Source organism: Balaenoptera musculus, chromosome 4 (genome assembly GCF_009873245.2).
Source record: "Balaenoptera musculus isolate JJ_BM4_2016_0621 chromosome 4, mBalMus1.pri.v3, whole genome shotgun sequence".
Lineage (NCBI taxonomy): Eukaryota > Metazoa > Chordata > Mammalia > Artiodactyla > Balaenopteridae > Balaenoptera > Balaenoptera musculus.
Window position 1 is genome coordinate 73748694 of NC_045788.1, and position 15219 is coordinate 73763912.

General features: G+C 35.8%; 2 protein-coding genes across 2 annotated transcripts in view; both read left to right on the top strand.

Moving 5' to 3' along the window:
• The window catches only part of LOC118894005 (leishmanolysin-like peptidase), a 45533-nt gene extending 34787 nt beyond the window's left edge, over positions 1-10746 (top strand). Inside the window, 6 exon segments of the mRNA XM_036849674.1 lie at positions 2236-2353; positions 3579-3686; positions 6646-6722; positions 9608-9690; positions 9693-9718; positions 10735-10746. Coding sequence (XP_036705569.1) covers positions 2236-2353; positions 3579-3686; positions 6646-6722; positions 9608-9690; positions 9693-9718; positions 10735-10746 — 424 coding nt within the window.
• LOC118894776 (leishmanolysin-like peptidase) overlaps positions 9607-15219 on the top strand; it is a 28984-nt gene continuing 23371 nt past the window's right edge. The window contains exon 1 of the mRNA XM_036851311.1: positions 9607-9718. The gene's annotated coding sequence lies outside the window, so the exon portion shown is untranslated. The remainder of the gene's footprint in view (positions 9719-15219) is intronic.

Sequence of the window (15219 nt, forward strand, 5' to 3'; positions counted from 1 at the left end):
TGTAGAATACAAAATTAATTCTCACACAAAGATCTCCATTTAGGTAGCTAGAAGTAAATAAATATTAAAACAGATAGTACTTTATTCATCATAGCATTTTTTTAGAGTATATGTTAAGAAACAATTCTAATGTAGGAATACATGTTTTACTTCCTAGATTGTGTTTGTTTGGTGGTATGGGAGAAGTCTGGTCTTTCCTAAGAATTGTGGTCTTTATGGGAAACACATAAGTAGTGAGATAGGCAACATCTACGTAGTGATGTAGGTAAAGAGGAGAGAGATTCCTACACACAAGAACCATTGTTAAGCTGATAATTTGCAGTGCTTTCTTACATTCGGGATATTCGTCAAAAGCAGGAAATCTTACAGTATAAATGGAGATAATACAGTAATAAGAAATTCAGGTGTTAGACATAGAAAGAGTCAGATTTGGCCCTAACCTATTTATTTGGAGAAACCATTAATCTTGAAATGTGAATGATGAAGAGGATATTGGAGTTATTAATGAGGTAAAAGCTGATTATTTTCTTGTTGGCTTTGTTCACTGTGTTTAAACATTGCCTTGCCACGGAAAAAGAAAAGGAATTAAGAATAATCTTTCTAAGGCATGGGTAGATGAATAGATATATAATACAACAAATAAAAGTATTCATTGTAGAATCTAAGTAATGGTTACTGGGTATACAGGTGTTCACCATATAATTCTTTGAATAAATGTGTAAAATCTTCATAAACTAATGGTGGGAAAAAATAGCCTCTTTATATTCTGTTCTCTTGGTGAGAATGAGAGATTCATAGGGTCAGTGGTAGAAGTAATCTAGGAAAAAGCCAGAAAAAAATGATACAGGTTATGGGGAAAAAAAAATTGATGTCCATTATAATTTTCTATAATAAATATAACACTTTTGTAGTAGTGCTTTTATTTGTGCAAGATAGATTCCCCAAAATGAGATTGTTTTCTCCCATTTAGTTATCTTTTTATTTGTCATATTTTTTCCCATACAGAAAAGTTTTAAAATTTTATATTATTAATCTTTTTTATTGCTTAAGAAAGTTTCTTCTGCCCTACAGAGATTATACAAATATTCTTCTAAATTTCTTCTGGTAAATTATTATTTGAATTTTTTATGTTCATAGCTTTAATCCATTTAGAATTTATTTTTGCTTCATGTATTTGGGGGTTCTTTTGTAAGGCACATATGTGTTTATAATTGTTATGTCTTCTTGGTGGATTGACCATTTCTTCATTATAAAATGTCTCTAGTAACAATTTTTGTCTTAAAGTCTATTTTGTCTGATGTTAGTATAACTGTTCCAGCTCTTTTTTGAGTCCTATTTTCATGGTACATGCTTTTAATCCTTTTACGTTCAACCTACTTGTATCCTTGACTCTGAACTGTGTCTCTTGTAGACATAGTTGGATCATGTTTTTTTTTTTAATGCATTCTGCCAGTCAACCCCCTTCTGCTCCCTCTGGCTGCCAGATTGCTGGTTTTCACCATGATTGTGGGCTGTTGGTTTTCAAAGCTGCCACGAAGCTGGAGAGAGGGCATGGGAAAACGCCACAAAGCTTGCTGTTCTTTCTGAGATTCATCCATTTTTCTTAAAGAAGTGCTTCCTGGATTACTACAAGCCTTTGGTTAATTTCCAGAGTTCTGAAAAGGTTCATTTGGCCAATTTTGATACTTTCCCCATTGCTTTCATGAAGTTCAGAGGTCCTTACTCTGCCATTTTTACTGACATTTGTCTGGAATTTATTTCTGTATATGGGGTAAAATAGGGATTTAACTTTAATTTTTCCTAGTAGGATAACCAATTTTACAGCACAGTTATTAAGTAAATTATGCTTTCCCACTAAATTAAGATGTCACCTTTTGTTAAGTTTTGTTATGTACAGTACTAAGATATGTCTCTCGACATGCTTTTGTTTTATCCAGTAAATTTGTTAAGAGGAAGTAATTCATTGTCATCTTAGCCAAATATTTATTAGCTATTTGAATTTGAGCAAGTTACTTCATCTCTCTAAGCTTCTGTCTCTTTATCTGCAAAATAGTGATGATAATCTCATAAAGTTATTGAAAAGATTAAATTAGAAAATGCTATCAAGTCTTTGCTTGCACTTGGTGTATAGTAAGCTCAAATATTTTAATTTCATATTGATATTCATAAACACTTTTACACTTAAAGTGGTGGTGAATTTGCAAAAAGGACTGTCTTTTTATTCTTTAAATGCAGTCTTGGATTATATCAATGGAGTGATAAAGTAGTTCGAAAAGTGGAGAGATTATGGGATATTCGAGATAATAAGAGAGTTCCTCACACCGTGTATCTTCTAGTAACACCTCGTGTTGTTGTGAGTATCACTGAACTTCATGTCTCATGAGCCATCTGCTCTTTTCGTTCATTATGGTCCCTTCTTTACTAATCATTATTGTTTAAGAACTAATGATTAAATTTCAAAGCCTGTAGCAGGAAACATAATATAAAGGCAGTACAGTAAAGCTACAGGCCAAGCACAATCTGAGGAAACAGAAATTTGGCAATGACTCTTATGGCTGCATTCTACCCACTGCTTTAAGTTGTGATACCAGTGCTCTGTTGTGATACCTCTTAGGATCCCTGGTACTATATGCATAATTGCTGGTCATTTCATTTGGAGTCTGTTTTAGTCAGGGTTCTCCAGAAAAACAGAACCAACAGGATGTGTTGAGAGAGAAAGAGATAAAGAGATTTATTTTAAGTAATTGGCTGGTCCAAAATCTGATGAGGTAGGCTGGCAACCTGAAGACTCAGGGAAGAGTTGTAGTTTGAGTCCAGAAGCATTCGGCTGGCAAAATTCCTTCTTGCTCAGGAGTAAAATCAGCCTTTGTTCTATGAAGGCCTTCAACTGACTGGCCCATTTATGTTAGAGAGTGATCGGCTTTACTTAAAGTCCACTAATTTAAATGTTAATCTCATCCAAAAACACCTTCACAGAAACATTCAGAATAATGTTTGATCAGCTATCTGTGGACCAGCCAAATTGACACATAAAATTAATCATCACACCCTCTTATTTAATGACAGAAACCTATTCTCCCTTCTCCCCCTTCCTTGACTACACACAGCTCCTTCTGACCTCTGAACTTTTGCACTGCTCTTGGGATATTTCCCATCCCTGGAAATCTCTAACTGAAGGACAGACGAAACCAAATGAACAAAATTGTTTTCTAATGAACAACTTATTTTTCTTACAAAAACTATATCCATAATAAGAGCAGTTTATACCTGCATTAAAATCATTGTTGACACAACAGTTGCAAATGGCAATCATACCAGTCTATAACTTTTTGAAATATATGACTTAAAGGCAAATCTTCAAATAGAGGAAAAAATATTAAGAGAAATAGTAGTTCAATAGCAAAGAAAAGTGTGACAGTATCAAAATATTTAATTATATTAAAACTATAGTTTTAAAAGACATTCTCTCTTCTCACCAAAGTAATTCTTTAATGACTATTATATCCAGTGTGGTAAGGAGTTTGCCATTATGTTGGACTTTTGTAGGGTTTATTTACTTATTTTTTTCTGATTCTTAGGATGAAGCACGAAACACTTTTAACTGTCCAATTCTGGAGGGAATGGAACTTGAAAATCAAGGTGGTATGGGCACTGAGCTCAACCATTGGGAAAAGCGATTATTAGAGGTCAGTTTATTTTAGAATTTTACTAGATTTCTTTAATAAAAGAATTCGTACTCAACTTATTCAAACATATAATAGGTTATAAAGTAAAAAAATTTAAAAAGTCCCTTTCCCCTTTAGCTTTCCAGATCTACTTTCCAGATGTAATCACTATTTAAGTTTTTTAAATATCCTTCCAGAAATGTTAGATAGACAGATAGACAGACACACTAACACACAGTTTTTTTTAAATAGGTTCATACGTTTATGCAACTTTTTTCATTTAACAATATATCTTAGACATCTTTCCAAGGCAGTATAAGTGCTTCTGCTGTCATACAATGTATGCTTTCCTAAGGAACCTCTTTCTTCAAAATCGAACACTAAAAATAACAAGGCGTGTAGGAAACACAAATACCAGGTTATTAACAAAAGCAATAAGTCATAATAAAAGTACTAGCTCAGTCTGAAAAGACATCATATTTCCAATAAATAAACTCCTGTATTTACTCTAGTATTTCTTTACCTTAAACAATAGCAAAAAGCAATGGTAGATAGATGAGAGACTATAAATCTGAATAATGGGGACAAGAGTAAAATGTACAAAGGTAAGAGAAAAATGCAACAAACACTTCGAAGACAAAGCCTCTGGCCATACTGAGCCAGTTGGAAGAACATGGAGTGAATGAGCATCATACACAGCACAGCATTCCTCTGTTGCTGTGTTCGGCTGTCTTAGTGTATTTTGGGTTTTTGTTTGTTTTTTAATTTTTATTTTATATTGGAACATAATTGATTAACAATGTTGTATTAGTTTCAAGTGTACAGCAAAGTGATTAATTTAGCTGCTATTGTTCCATTGCACAAAACATTAAAATCCAGAGAGAAATCATTATGAACCAACATGATTCCATCTTATACTGATGTCATTCCCTTATTTACTAGTCTCACATGAGCTCATTTACATTACAAAAATACATGCATTAGTAGAATAGACTGTATACATGGATCTACTTATTTTTAAACAGCTACATAGTATTATATGAATGTAAAAACAATACTTTTTAATGAATAATTATGTTTTAAATTTTTTGTCTTAAAAATGTTGTAATGAGCAATTTATTTATATCTTCAGTGCCTTACAGGAGTGGCATTCCAGTAGGTGTTCTTAGATTCAACTAAACAGTCAGTCAAACCTATAAGACCTAAACAGGTCGCATTCAAAAAACATTAGAAGGATACAAGAAAGAAAGAACAGCATGCCAGCATGGCAGAGTCAGGCATTTCTCTAGTGCTCTACACAGTAGTCTAAGGGCTGTCATCCATGCCTCTCTCCCTCTCCCTCCAGCTCAAATACCATAAGCACAAGACCATAATAGAGGGGTGCAAGAACCAGCCTGGCTTAGAAGTACCATGTCCCAAATAAGAACCAACATCTTTTTCTAACAGTTTCATAGACATAACTTCCAGATGCCTGTAAGGGACATACCCATAAGAGTCACTGCACACAGAGAAGTCCGAAACTGTGGTTTACCAACAGGTATTCATGTTCATTTATAGTAATCCCAAGTCCAGAGGCATAACAGGTGGTGTTTTTTCCTTAAGTCCTGTTGCCTAGTAACGCAGTTGACCTTCCACCCTTATTAGGTTTCCAGGGGAGCAGAACTAGAAAGTTAATGCAAGATCAGATTTGTTTATATAGAAAAAGGAAGGATAAATCCCTGGAAATGGAATTTCTGGGTCAAAGGGTATATGTGTGTGTGTGTGTGTGTGTGTGTGTGTATTTTTTTTTTAGATGTCTGTTTAAATAATTAAATACTTGCAGGTTACATACACCATGATACAAGTTAGCAAAATTATGAAAAGAGTGAAATTAATGCTTGTGCTGACTGTTCTTATCTAGGTGACCACAAAGTAACAGTGATAGAAACTTATGGAAAACATGTACACTTATTTCTCACATGGGAATAAGTTTGTTTATTTTCCTTAAACAGTTTTCTCAAGTGATTCCCTCTAGAAAGCTGTAGATTGGCCAGAAATGAAAATTTACTTAGTTTTCAATAGAAGACTTGAGAGTAGTCATTTTAGTAGTTTCATTAACTGCTGCCTTTCCTCTGAAATCAACTTTGTGTCCTTGAACTATTTTTTAAAAAGATGATATTAAAGTACTTGAGATGGCCATCCAGTGTTCAACATAAAGATTAGCAGAATACGGGAATTCCCTGGAGTCCAGTGGTTAGGACGCCATGCTTTCGCTGCTGAGGGCATGGGTTTGATCCCTGGTCTGGGAACTTAGATCCTGCAAGCCGTGCAGGCACCCCCCAAAAAAAAAAAAAAAAAAAAAGAATAATCAGAGCTTCCCAAAGATAGAATATGCTTCCTTAAGAGACAGTGAAGCCCTTACCATTAGGTGACCTTCTGGTAGGAATTTTATTATACAAATTAAGACATTGGGTAGTCAGTAGACCTTGATATTTTGGGTCCCTCAGGCAACTCCTTTGATCCTGTGATTCTGTGATACTTGTTTTGCATATTAATATGTATTTCTGTGATCGCAAAGTATAGAAAGTTGGTTATAAAAGCATTTTCTTTGTAATTCAGGCAAGTATTCCATTCCCCACTCCATTATCTGGGCATCTGTCTCAACCACCCACTTTACTTTGCCTGAATAGTGTAATGTTTTTAACAGTATTTCTGTTTCCATATATTCATCTTCATTTTCATCACAGAGTTCTAAATGCTAGTTATCTATCATTACAGGGAAATTGTATACAATATAGACATTTGAGGCAGAAAGTAGATTTTGCTTTAAGCTTCAGTCTTGTCATCTTAAAGAAGGCTTATGTATTCCACTATTTTAAGTCAATATTTTGTCAGCCTCTCACACTTGCAACATTTTAAATATACATCAAAGCACTCACGGAAATTATTGGGACTTGCAAGGAGTCCAGTCTTCTAATTAAAATCTGTTGGTGATTTCCAGAATGAAGCAATGACTGGTTCTCACACCCAGAACCGAGTCCTCTCTCGAATCACTCTGGCGTTAATGGAGGACACTGGGTAAGACAGCTGTGAGAATTTTATATGAATTGTTTATTAAAATGAAATGAATATTAAGATTACTATTAAGATGAAATGAATATTAGCTTAAGAAAATACTGACATTTTACATGAAGTAAAATATAGCTATTTTTAAAATTTTGTGCAGTTACCTATCCATTACCTGTACCAGCTCCACTCATTCATTCAGTAAATGTTTGAGGCCCTGAGGTGTATAGTAATGAATAGAATAAATCCCTAGCATTATGAGATTTATTTTTTAATAAGTAGAGCCCATGCGGATATGAAGGAAAAGCTTACATAAACAATTTTTTTTAATTGTAAGTGAAATTGGTTTACGTAGAGATTCCTGGTTTTTAAGGCAATAGAACTTTCTTGTAAAGCAATAGAATACTGTTTTTAAATGACTCCAATGGGAGTCTTTTTCGCTGTGGGGCTCCTGGGTTTTTTTTTTGACAAGTTCTCAGTTTTTGATAGCTTCCTTGCTTTCTGGTATATGCAGGATGTACCAGGCTGATCTGCACATACCCATTATCATCCTAGATCTGGCATCAGCCCGTTTTCCAAGGAGCACTGGAAGGTTCCTTTTGATGGAGAATAGCTTTTTAGAAACCACACTCTAGGGACTGTGTTCATTTCTATGGGTTGTCATTGCTTCTCATCATTTCAGTGGACCAAGTAGGGAAATTCATATTTTTGAAAAGAAAAAAATGCTGCTCCTTTTAGTGCCATTATAGCTCTTTCCCATTTATCCCTGAACAAGCAATGGCCAACAAAAGTGGTCCTGCTGCTCTGTTTAACAACATATTTCTAGCCCTTCTGTAAATAATGCTAGTTTCTTTAAGATACCAGTAGGATATAGAAGCACTGTGGCAGTGTTGTGGGTCCACTAGTGAAACATGGCACTGGTGAATTTCAAAGCATTTCTTCTCTTTTTCTGATGCAAGAGAAAAATGAGCCAGATGTTTCTAAGTATCTGGCAGTATTTTTAAATTGTAGATGTGGAAATTAATTTTCATAAATCCATAAGACTTTAGTGTAGATTAGCTAAATTCCTCTCCCAGTAAAGATATTATCATGTCTCCATCCAGAAACCTGGGAATCATCCTTGACAACTCCCTCTCCCTACCTCTCACATCTAATCAATCATAAATCTTGATTAATTTTTAGCTCTTCAGTATCCCAGGAGTCTGTCTACTTTTTGGGTCACATTTATCAAGGCCACCATTATCTTTTCCTTGGATTACTATAGTAGCCTTTTTTTAATGTCTCCCTGCATCTCAAGTGGTCCTTTCTACTGCCCAAGCCCTTCACACATTCTGCAAATGTCGTTTAGAAGTTTTTTAGGCATGGTGTCTCACACAGTGAGAATACATCAGCGACCAAAGTACACACATACATATATAATGGTTGAGAGTAAAGATGTTGATGAGGGTGCCAAAACCATTCAATGGAGAAAGAATAGTTTTTTCAACAAATGGTGTTGGGACAACCGGATATCCATATACACAGACTGAACCCCCTACCACACATTGAATATACAAAAATTAACTCAAAATGGATTGAAGACCTAAATATAAGGCTAAAACTATACAATTCTTAGAAGGAAATATTGTGTAAATCTTCATGATACTAGATTAGGCAGTGATTTCTTAGATATGACACCAAAGCACAAGCAACCAAGAAAAATATGATAAATTGGACTACATCAAAATTAAATACTTGTACTTCAAAGGACACTGTCAAGAAAGTGGAAAGAACTCACAAAAGGAGAAAATATTTGCAAATTATCTATCTGATAAGGATCTAGTACCCAGAATATATAAAGAACTCTTAACAACTCGAAATAAAAAGACAACTCAATTTAAAAATTGGTGAAGGATTTGAATAGATATTTCTCTAAAGGGCTTCCCTGGTGGCGCAGTGGTTGAGAATCTGCCTGCCAATGCAGGGGACACGGGTTCGAGCCCTGGTCTCGGAAGACCCCACATGCCGCAGAGCAACTAGGCCCGTGAGCCACAACTACTGAGCCTGCGCGTCTGGATCCTGTGCTCCGCAACAAGAGAGGCCGCGATAGTGAGAGGCCTGCACACTGCGATGAAGAGTGGCCCCTGCTTGCCACAACTAGAGAAAGCCCTCGCACAGAAACGAAGACCCAACACAGCCAAAAAAAAATTAAATAAATAAATTTTAAAAAAAAAAAGAAGAATAAAGAAGAAAAACTAACAAAAGTAGGTTTGTTGCCTTTGATATAATTTGCCAGGAAATTATTGATAAATCACTGTGGTTTTTCTCTGAAATTGGAACATTTTAATGTTTTGGGCATAGTATTCATTTGTCTTATTATAATGGGTAATGTTTAGTCACAAGCAGGAGCATATTGATAGAATATCACAAATTCAAGGCCAGGGAAGCAAGAAACTAGGGCCAACTGGATCAGATTAGGTAAAGGCTAGACAACTAGTAATTCTACTTTCTTCTTCAGTTTACTCCCTTCTCTTTTTCTCTCATTCTCTTTGTTTCTTTGCCTTTTATTCCCCTTGTCTCACACCTTAATATTTTCTCCTCTGTGACTTATATCGTCTTTGAAAATTACAATGGAACACGGTTTGGTTTGGTTTGGTTTGGTTTTTTTCAAATGTAAAAGCACCCTCGAGTACTCATGTTTTCCTCAAGACTAAAATTTCACAGTCCCTGCTGCAGTGATCCTGTGCAGCAATCCTGTGCAGGATGGACTTTGTTTGTAAATGCTCATCTGTGGGGATGGTCACCAAAGTCCTTTTTGAGGTTCTAGTTTGCTCATTGTTGAGATTTGTAATTGGTATGCTGGAGTTGTTTTTTAAATGACAGTAATATAAAGTGCTTTGTTTGAATTATTTCCACAGCTGGTATAAAGCTAATTACAGCATGGCTGAGAAGTTAGACTGGGGCCGAGGAATGGGCTGTGACTTTGTCAGGAGGAGCTGTAAATCTGGATTGATCAGCAGAGACAAATAGTAAGGATGCCTTTCCTCCTAATGTCTTTGATGACACGTTTATTCCTGATTTGTTCTCTATCCAGAGCCTAAGTGTCCCGTATTTTCAAAATGTCGTCTAAACAGTTTCAATTTCAAAATGTGTGGAAAACCGTCTACAGTTCTTTATGATAATATCATAATAACTAGCCACAGTATTGTTTTAAAGCATATACCAAAAGGATGTACAGTGTGAGCGCCAGAGCCATAAAACATTTCTGTTTACCCTTGTAATTCATAATATATATATTGCAAAATTTTCCATACTCTAGCATTCTTATTGTTTTCTTCAGAGAATGCACTCATAAACATAGATGCCACTATTGATTCAGTATCAAAAACATAAGCAACATTTGAATAGTGGTTCTCTAATCTGGATGCATCTCATAATTACCTAGAAAGCTTTTTAAACATACAGTCTCCAATTTTGGGGGAAACACGCACACACACATGCGCTCATATATTTACAAATGTATATATTTTTAAACTTTTTGAGGTAATTGTAGATTCACATACAGTTGTAGAAGAAATAGAGCCCTCATGTGTACTTTATCCAGTTTCCTTGATTGGTAACATCTTGCAAAACTGTAGTACCATATCACACCCAGGATATTGACATTGATACAGTCAGATACAAAATATCTGGATCACCACAGGGATCCCTCCTATTGCCCTTTTGTAACTATACCCACTTCCCTCCCACCCCTGAAAACTACTAATCTGTTCTCCATTTCTGTAATTTTGTCATTTCAAGGATGTTATGTAAATGGACTCATAATGGTATCTACCCTTTTGAGATTGGCTTTTTTCACTCAGCATAATTTTCTGAGCATTTACCCAGTTGTTGTGTATATCAAAACTTTGCTCATTTTTATGGCTGAATAATATTCCATGATATGGATGTACCACAGTTTGTTTAACCATTCACATGTTGACATCTGGGTTGTTTCTAGTTTTGGGCTATTATGAATAAAGCTGATATAAACTTTTGTGTACAGGATTTCGTGTGAACATAAATCTTCATTTTTCTAGAATAAGTGCCTAGGAGTGCAATCACTGTGTAATATAGTAGTTGCAAGTTTAGTGTTGTAAGAAACTGCCAAACTCTTTTCCAGAATGGCTATACCATTTTATATTCCAACCAGCAATGTATGAGCAAAAACAGTTTCTCCACATCCTCACCAGCATTTGGTATTGTCACCTTTTTTTTTTTAACATCTTTATTGGAGTATAATTGCTTTACAGTGTTGTGTTAGTTTCTGCTGTATAACAAAGTGAATCAGGTATATGAATACATATATCCACATATGCCATTTCTCTTGCGTCTCCCTCCCACCCTCCTTATCCCACCCCTCTAGGTGGTCGCAAAGCAGCAAGCTGATCTCCCTGTGCTATGCAGCTGCTTCCCACTAGCTATCTATTTTACATTTGGTAGTGTATATATGTCAGTGTTACTCTCTCACTTCGTCCCAGCTTACCCTTCCCCCTCCCCGTGTCCTCAAGTCCATTCTCTACGTCTGTGTCTTTATTCCTGTCCTGCCCCTAGGTTCTTCAGAACCATTTTTTTTTTAGATTCCATATATATGTGTTAGCATACGGTGTTAGTTTTTCTCTTTCTGACTCACTCTGTACGACAGACTCTAGGTCCATCCACCTCACTACAAATAACTCAATATCGTTTCTTTTTATGGCTTGAGTAATATTCCATTATATATATGTGCCACATCTTCTTTATCCATTCACCTGTTGATGGGCACTTAGGTTACTTCCATGTCCTGGCTATTGTAAATAGTGCTGCAATTAACATTGTGGTACATGACTCTTTTTGAATTATGGTTTTCTCAGGGTATATGCCCAGTAGTGGGATTTCTAGGTCATTTGGTAGTTCTATTTTTAGTTTTTTAAGGAACCTCCATATTGTTCTCCATAGTGGCTGTATCAATTTACATTCCCACCAACAGTGCAAGAGGGTTCCCTTTTCTCCACACCCTCTCCAGCATTTATTGTTTGTAGATTTTTTGATGATGGCCATTCTGACCAGTGTGAGGTGATACCTCATTGTAGTTTAGATTTGCATTTCTCTAATAATTAGTGCTGTTGAGCATCTTTTCACTTGTTTGTTGGCAATCTGTATATCTTCTTTGGAGAAATGTCTATTTAGGTCTTCTGCCCATTTTTGGATTGGGTTGTTTGTTTTTGGATATTGAGCTGCATGAGCTGCTTGTATATTTTGGAGATTAATCCTTTGTCAGTTGCTTCGTTTGCAAATATTTTCTCCCATTCTGAGAGTTGTCTTTTCATCTTGTTTATGGTTTCCTTTGCTGTGCAAAAGCTTTTAAGTTTCATTAGATCCCATTTTTTTTGTTTTGTTTTGTTTTAATTTCCATTTCGTTAGGAGGTGGGTCAAAAAGGATCTTGCTGTGATTTATGTCATAAAGTGTTCTGCCTATGTTTTCCTCTAAGAGTTTGATGGTGTCTGGCCTTACATTTAGGTCTTTAATCCATTTTGAGTTTATTTTTGTGTATGGTGTTAGGGAGTGTTCTAATTCATCTTTTACATGTAGCTGTCCAGTTTTTCCAGCACCACTTATTGAAGAGACTGTCTTTTCTCCATTGTATGTTCTTACCTCCTTTATCAAAGATAAGGTGACCATATGTGCGTGGGTTTATCTCTGTGCTTTCTATCTTGTTCCACTGATCTATATTTCTGTTTTTGTGCCAGTACCATACTGTCTTGATTACTATAGCTTTGTAGTATAGTCTGAAGTCAGGGAGCCTGATTCCTACAGCTCTGTTTTTCTTTCTCAAGATTGTTTGGCTATTCAGGGTCTTTTGTGTTTCCATACAAGTTGTGCAATTTTTTATTCTAGTTCTGTGAAAAATGCCATTGGTAGTTTGATAGGGATTGCATTGAATCTGTAGATTGCTTTGAGTAATAGAGTCATTTTCACAATGTTGATTCTTCCAATCCAAAAACATAGTATATCTCTCCATCTGTTTATATCATCTTTAATTTCTTTCATCAGTGTCTTATAGTTTTCTGCATACAGGTCTTTTTTCTCCTTAGGTAGGTTTATTCCTAGGTATTTTATTCTTTTTCTTGCAATGGTAAATGGGAGTGTTTCCTTAATTTCTCTTTCAGATTTTTCATCATTAGTGTATAGGAATGCAAGAGATTTCTGTGCATTAATTTTGTATCCTTCTACTCTACCAAATTCATTGATTAGCTCTAGTAGTTTTCTGGTGGTATCTTTAGGATTCTCTATGTATAGTATCCTGTCATCTGCAAACAGTGACAGTTTTACTTCTTCTTTTCTGATTTGGATTCCTTTTATTTCTTTTTCTTCTCTGATTGCCATGGCTAAAACTTACAAAACTATGTTGAATAATAGTGAGAGTGGGCAACTTTGTCTTTTTCCTGATCTTAGAGGAAATGGTTTCAGTTTTTCACTGTTGACAACGATGTTGGCTGTGGGTTTGTCATATATGGCCTTTATTGTGTTGAAGTAGGTTCCCTCTATGCCTACTTTCTGGAGAGTTTTTATCATAAATGGGTGTTGAATTTTGCCAAAAGCTTTTTCTGCATCTATTGACATGATCATATGGTTTTTATCCTTCAATTTGTTAATATGCTATATCACATTTATTGATTTGCATATCTTGAAGAGTCCTTGCATTGCTGGGATAAACCCCACTTGATCATGGTGTATGATCCTATTAATGTGCTGTTGGATTCTGTTTGCTAGTAGTTTGTTGAGGATTTTTACATCTATGCTCATCAGTGATATTGGCCTGTAGTTTTCTTTTTTGTGACATCTTTGGTTTTGGTATCAGGGTGATAGTGGCCTCATAGAATGAGTTTGGTAGTGTTCCTCCCTCTGCTATGTTTTGGAAGAGTTTGAGAAGGATAGGTGTTAGCTCTTCTCTGAATGTTTGATAGAATTCGCCTGTGAAGCCATCTGGTCCTGGACTTTTGTTTGTTGGAAGATTTTTAATCACAGTCTCAATTTCAGTGCCTGTGATTGGCCTCTTTAAATTTTCTATTTCTTCCTGGTTCAGTCTCGGAAGGTTGTGCTTTTCTAAGAATTTGTCCATTTCTTCCCGGTTGTCCATTTTATTGGCATATAGTTGCTTGTAGTAATCTCTCATGATCCTTTGTATTTGTGCAGTGTCAGTTGTTGCTTCTCCTTCTTTTTTTTTTTTAATTTTTATTTATTTATTTATTTATTTATTTTTGGCTGTGTTGGGTCTTCGTTTCTGTGCGAGGGCTTTCTCCAGTTGCGGCAAGCGGGGGCCACTCTTCATCGCGGTGCACGGGCCTCTCACTATCGCGGCCTCTCTTGTTGCGGAGCACAGGCTCCAGACGCACAGGCTCAGCAACTGTGGCTCACGGGCCCAGCTGCTCCGCGGCATGTGGGATCCTCCCAGGCCAGGGCTCGAACCCGTGTCCCCTGCATTGGCAGGCAGATTCTCAACCACTGCACCACCAGGGAAGCCCGCTTCTCCTTTTTCATTTCTAATTCTGTTGATTTGAGTCTTCTACCTTTTTTTCTTGGTGAGTCTGGCTAATGGTTTATCAATTTTGTTTATCTTCTCAAAGAACCAGCTTTTAGTTTTATTGATCTTTGCTATTGTTTCCTTCATTTCTTTTTCATATATTTCTGATCTGATCTTTATGATTTCTTTCCTTCTGCTACCTTTGGGGTTTTTTTGTTCTTCTTTCTCCAGTTGCTTTAGGTGTACGATTAGGTTGTTTATTTGAGATTTTTCTTGTTTCTTGAGGTAAGATTGTATTGCTATAAACTTCCCTCTTAGAACTGCTTTTGCTGCATCCCATAGGTTTTGGGTCACCATGTTTTCATTGTCATTTGTTTCTAGGTATTTTTTGATTTCCTCTTTGATTTCTTCAGTGATCTCTTGGTTATTTAGTAGTGTATTGTTTAGCCTCTATGTGTTTATATTTTTTACAGATTTTTTCCTGTAATTGATATCTAGTCTCATAGCGTTGTGGTCAGAAAAGATACTTGATATGATTTCAGTTTTCTTAAATTTACCGAGGCTTGATTTGTGACCCAAGTTATGATCTATCCTGGAGAATGTGCCCTGAGCACTTGAGAAGAAAGTGTATTCTGTTGTTTTTGGATGGAATGTCCTATAAATATCAATTAAGTCCATCTTGTTTAATGTGTCATTTAAAGCTTGTGTTTCCTCATTTATTTTCATTTTGGATGATCTGTGCATTGGTGAAAGTGGGGTGTTAAAGTCCCCTACTATGATTGTGTTACTGTTGATTTCCCCTTTTATGGCTGTTAGCATTTGCCTTATGTATTGAGGTGCTCCTATGTTGGGTGCATAAATATTTACAATTGTTATATCTTCTTCTTGGATTGATCCCTTGATCATTATATAGTGTCCTTCTTTGTCTCTTGTAATAGTCTTTATTTTAAAGTCTATTTTGTCTGATACGAGAATTGCTACTCCAG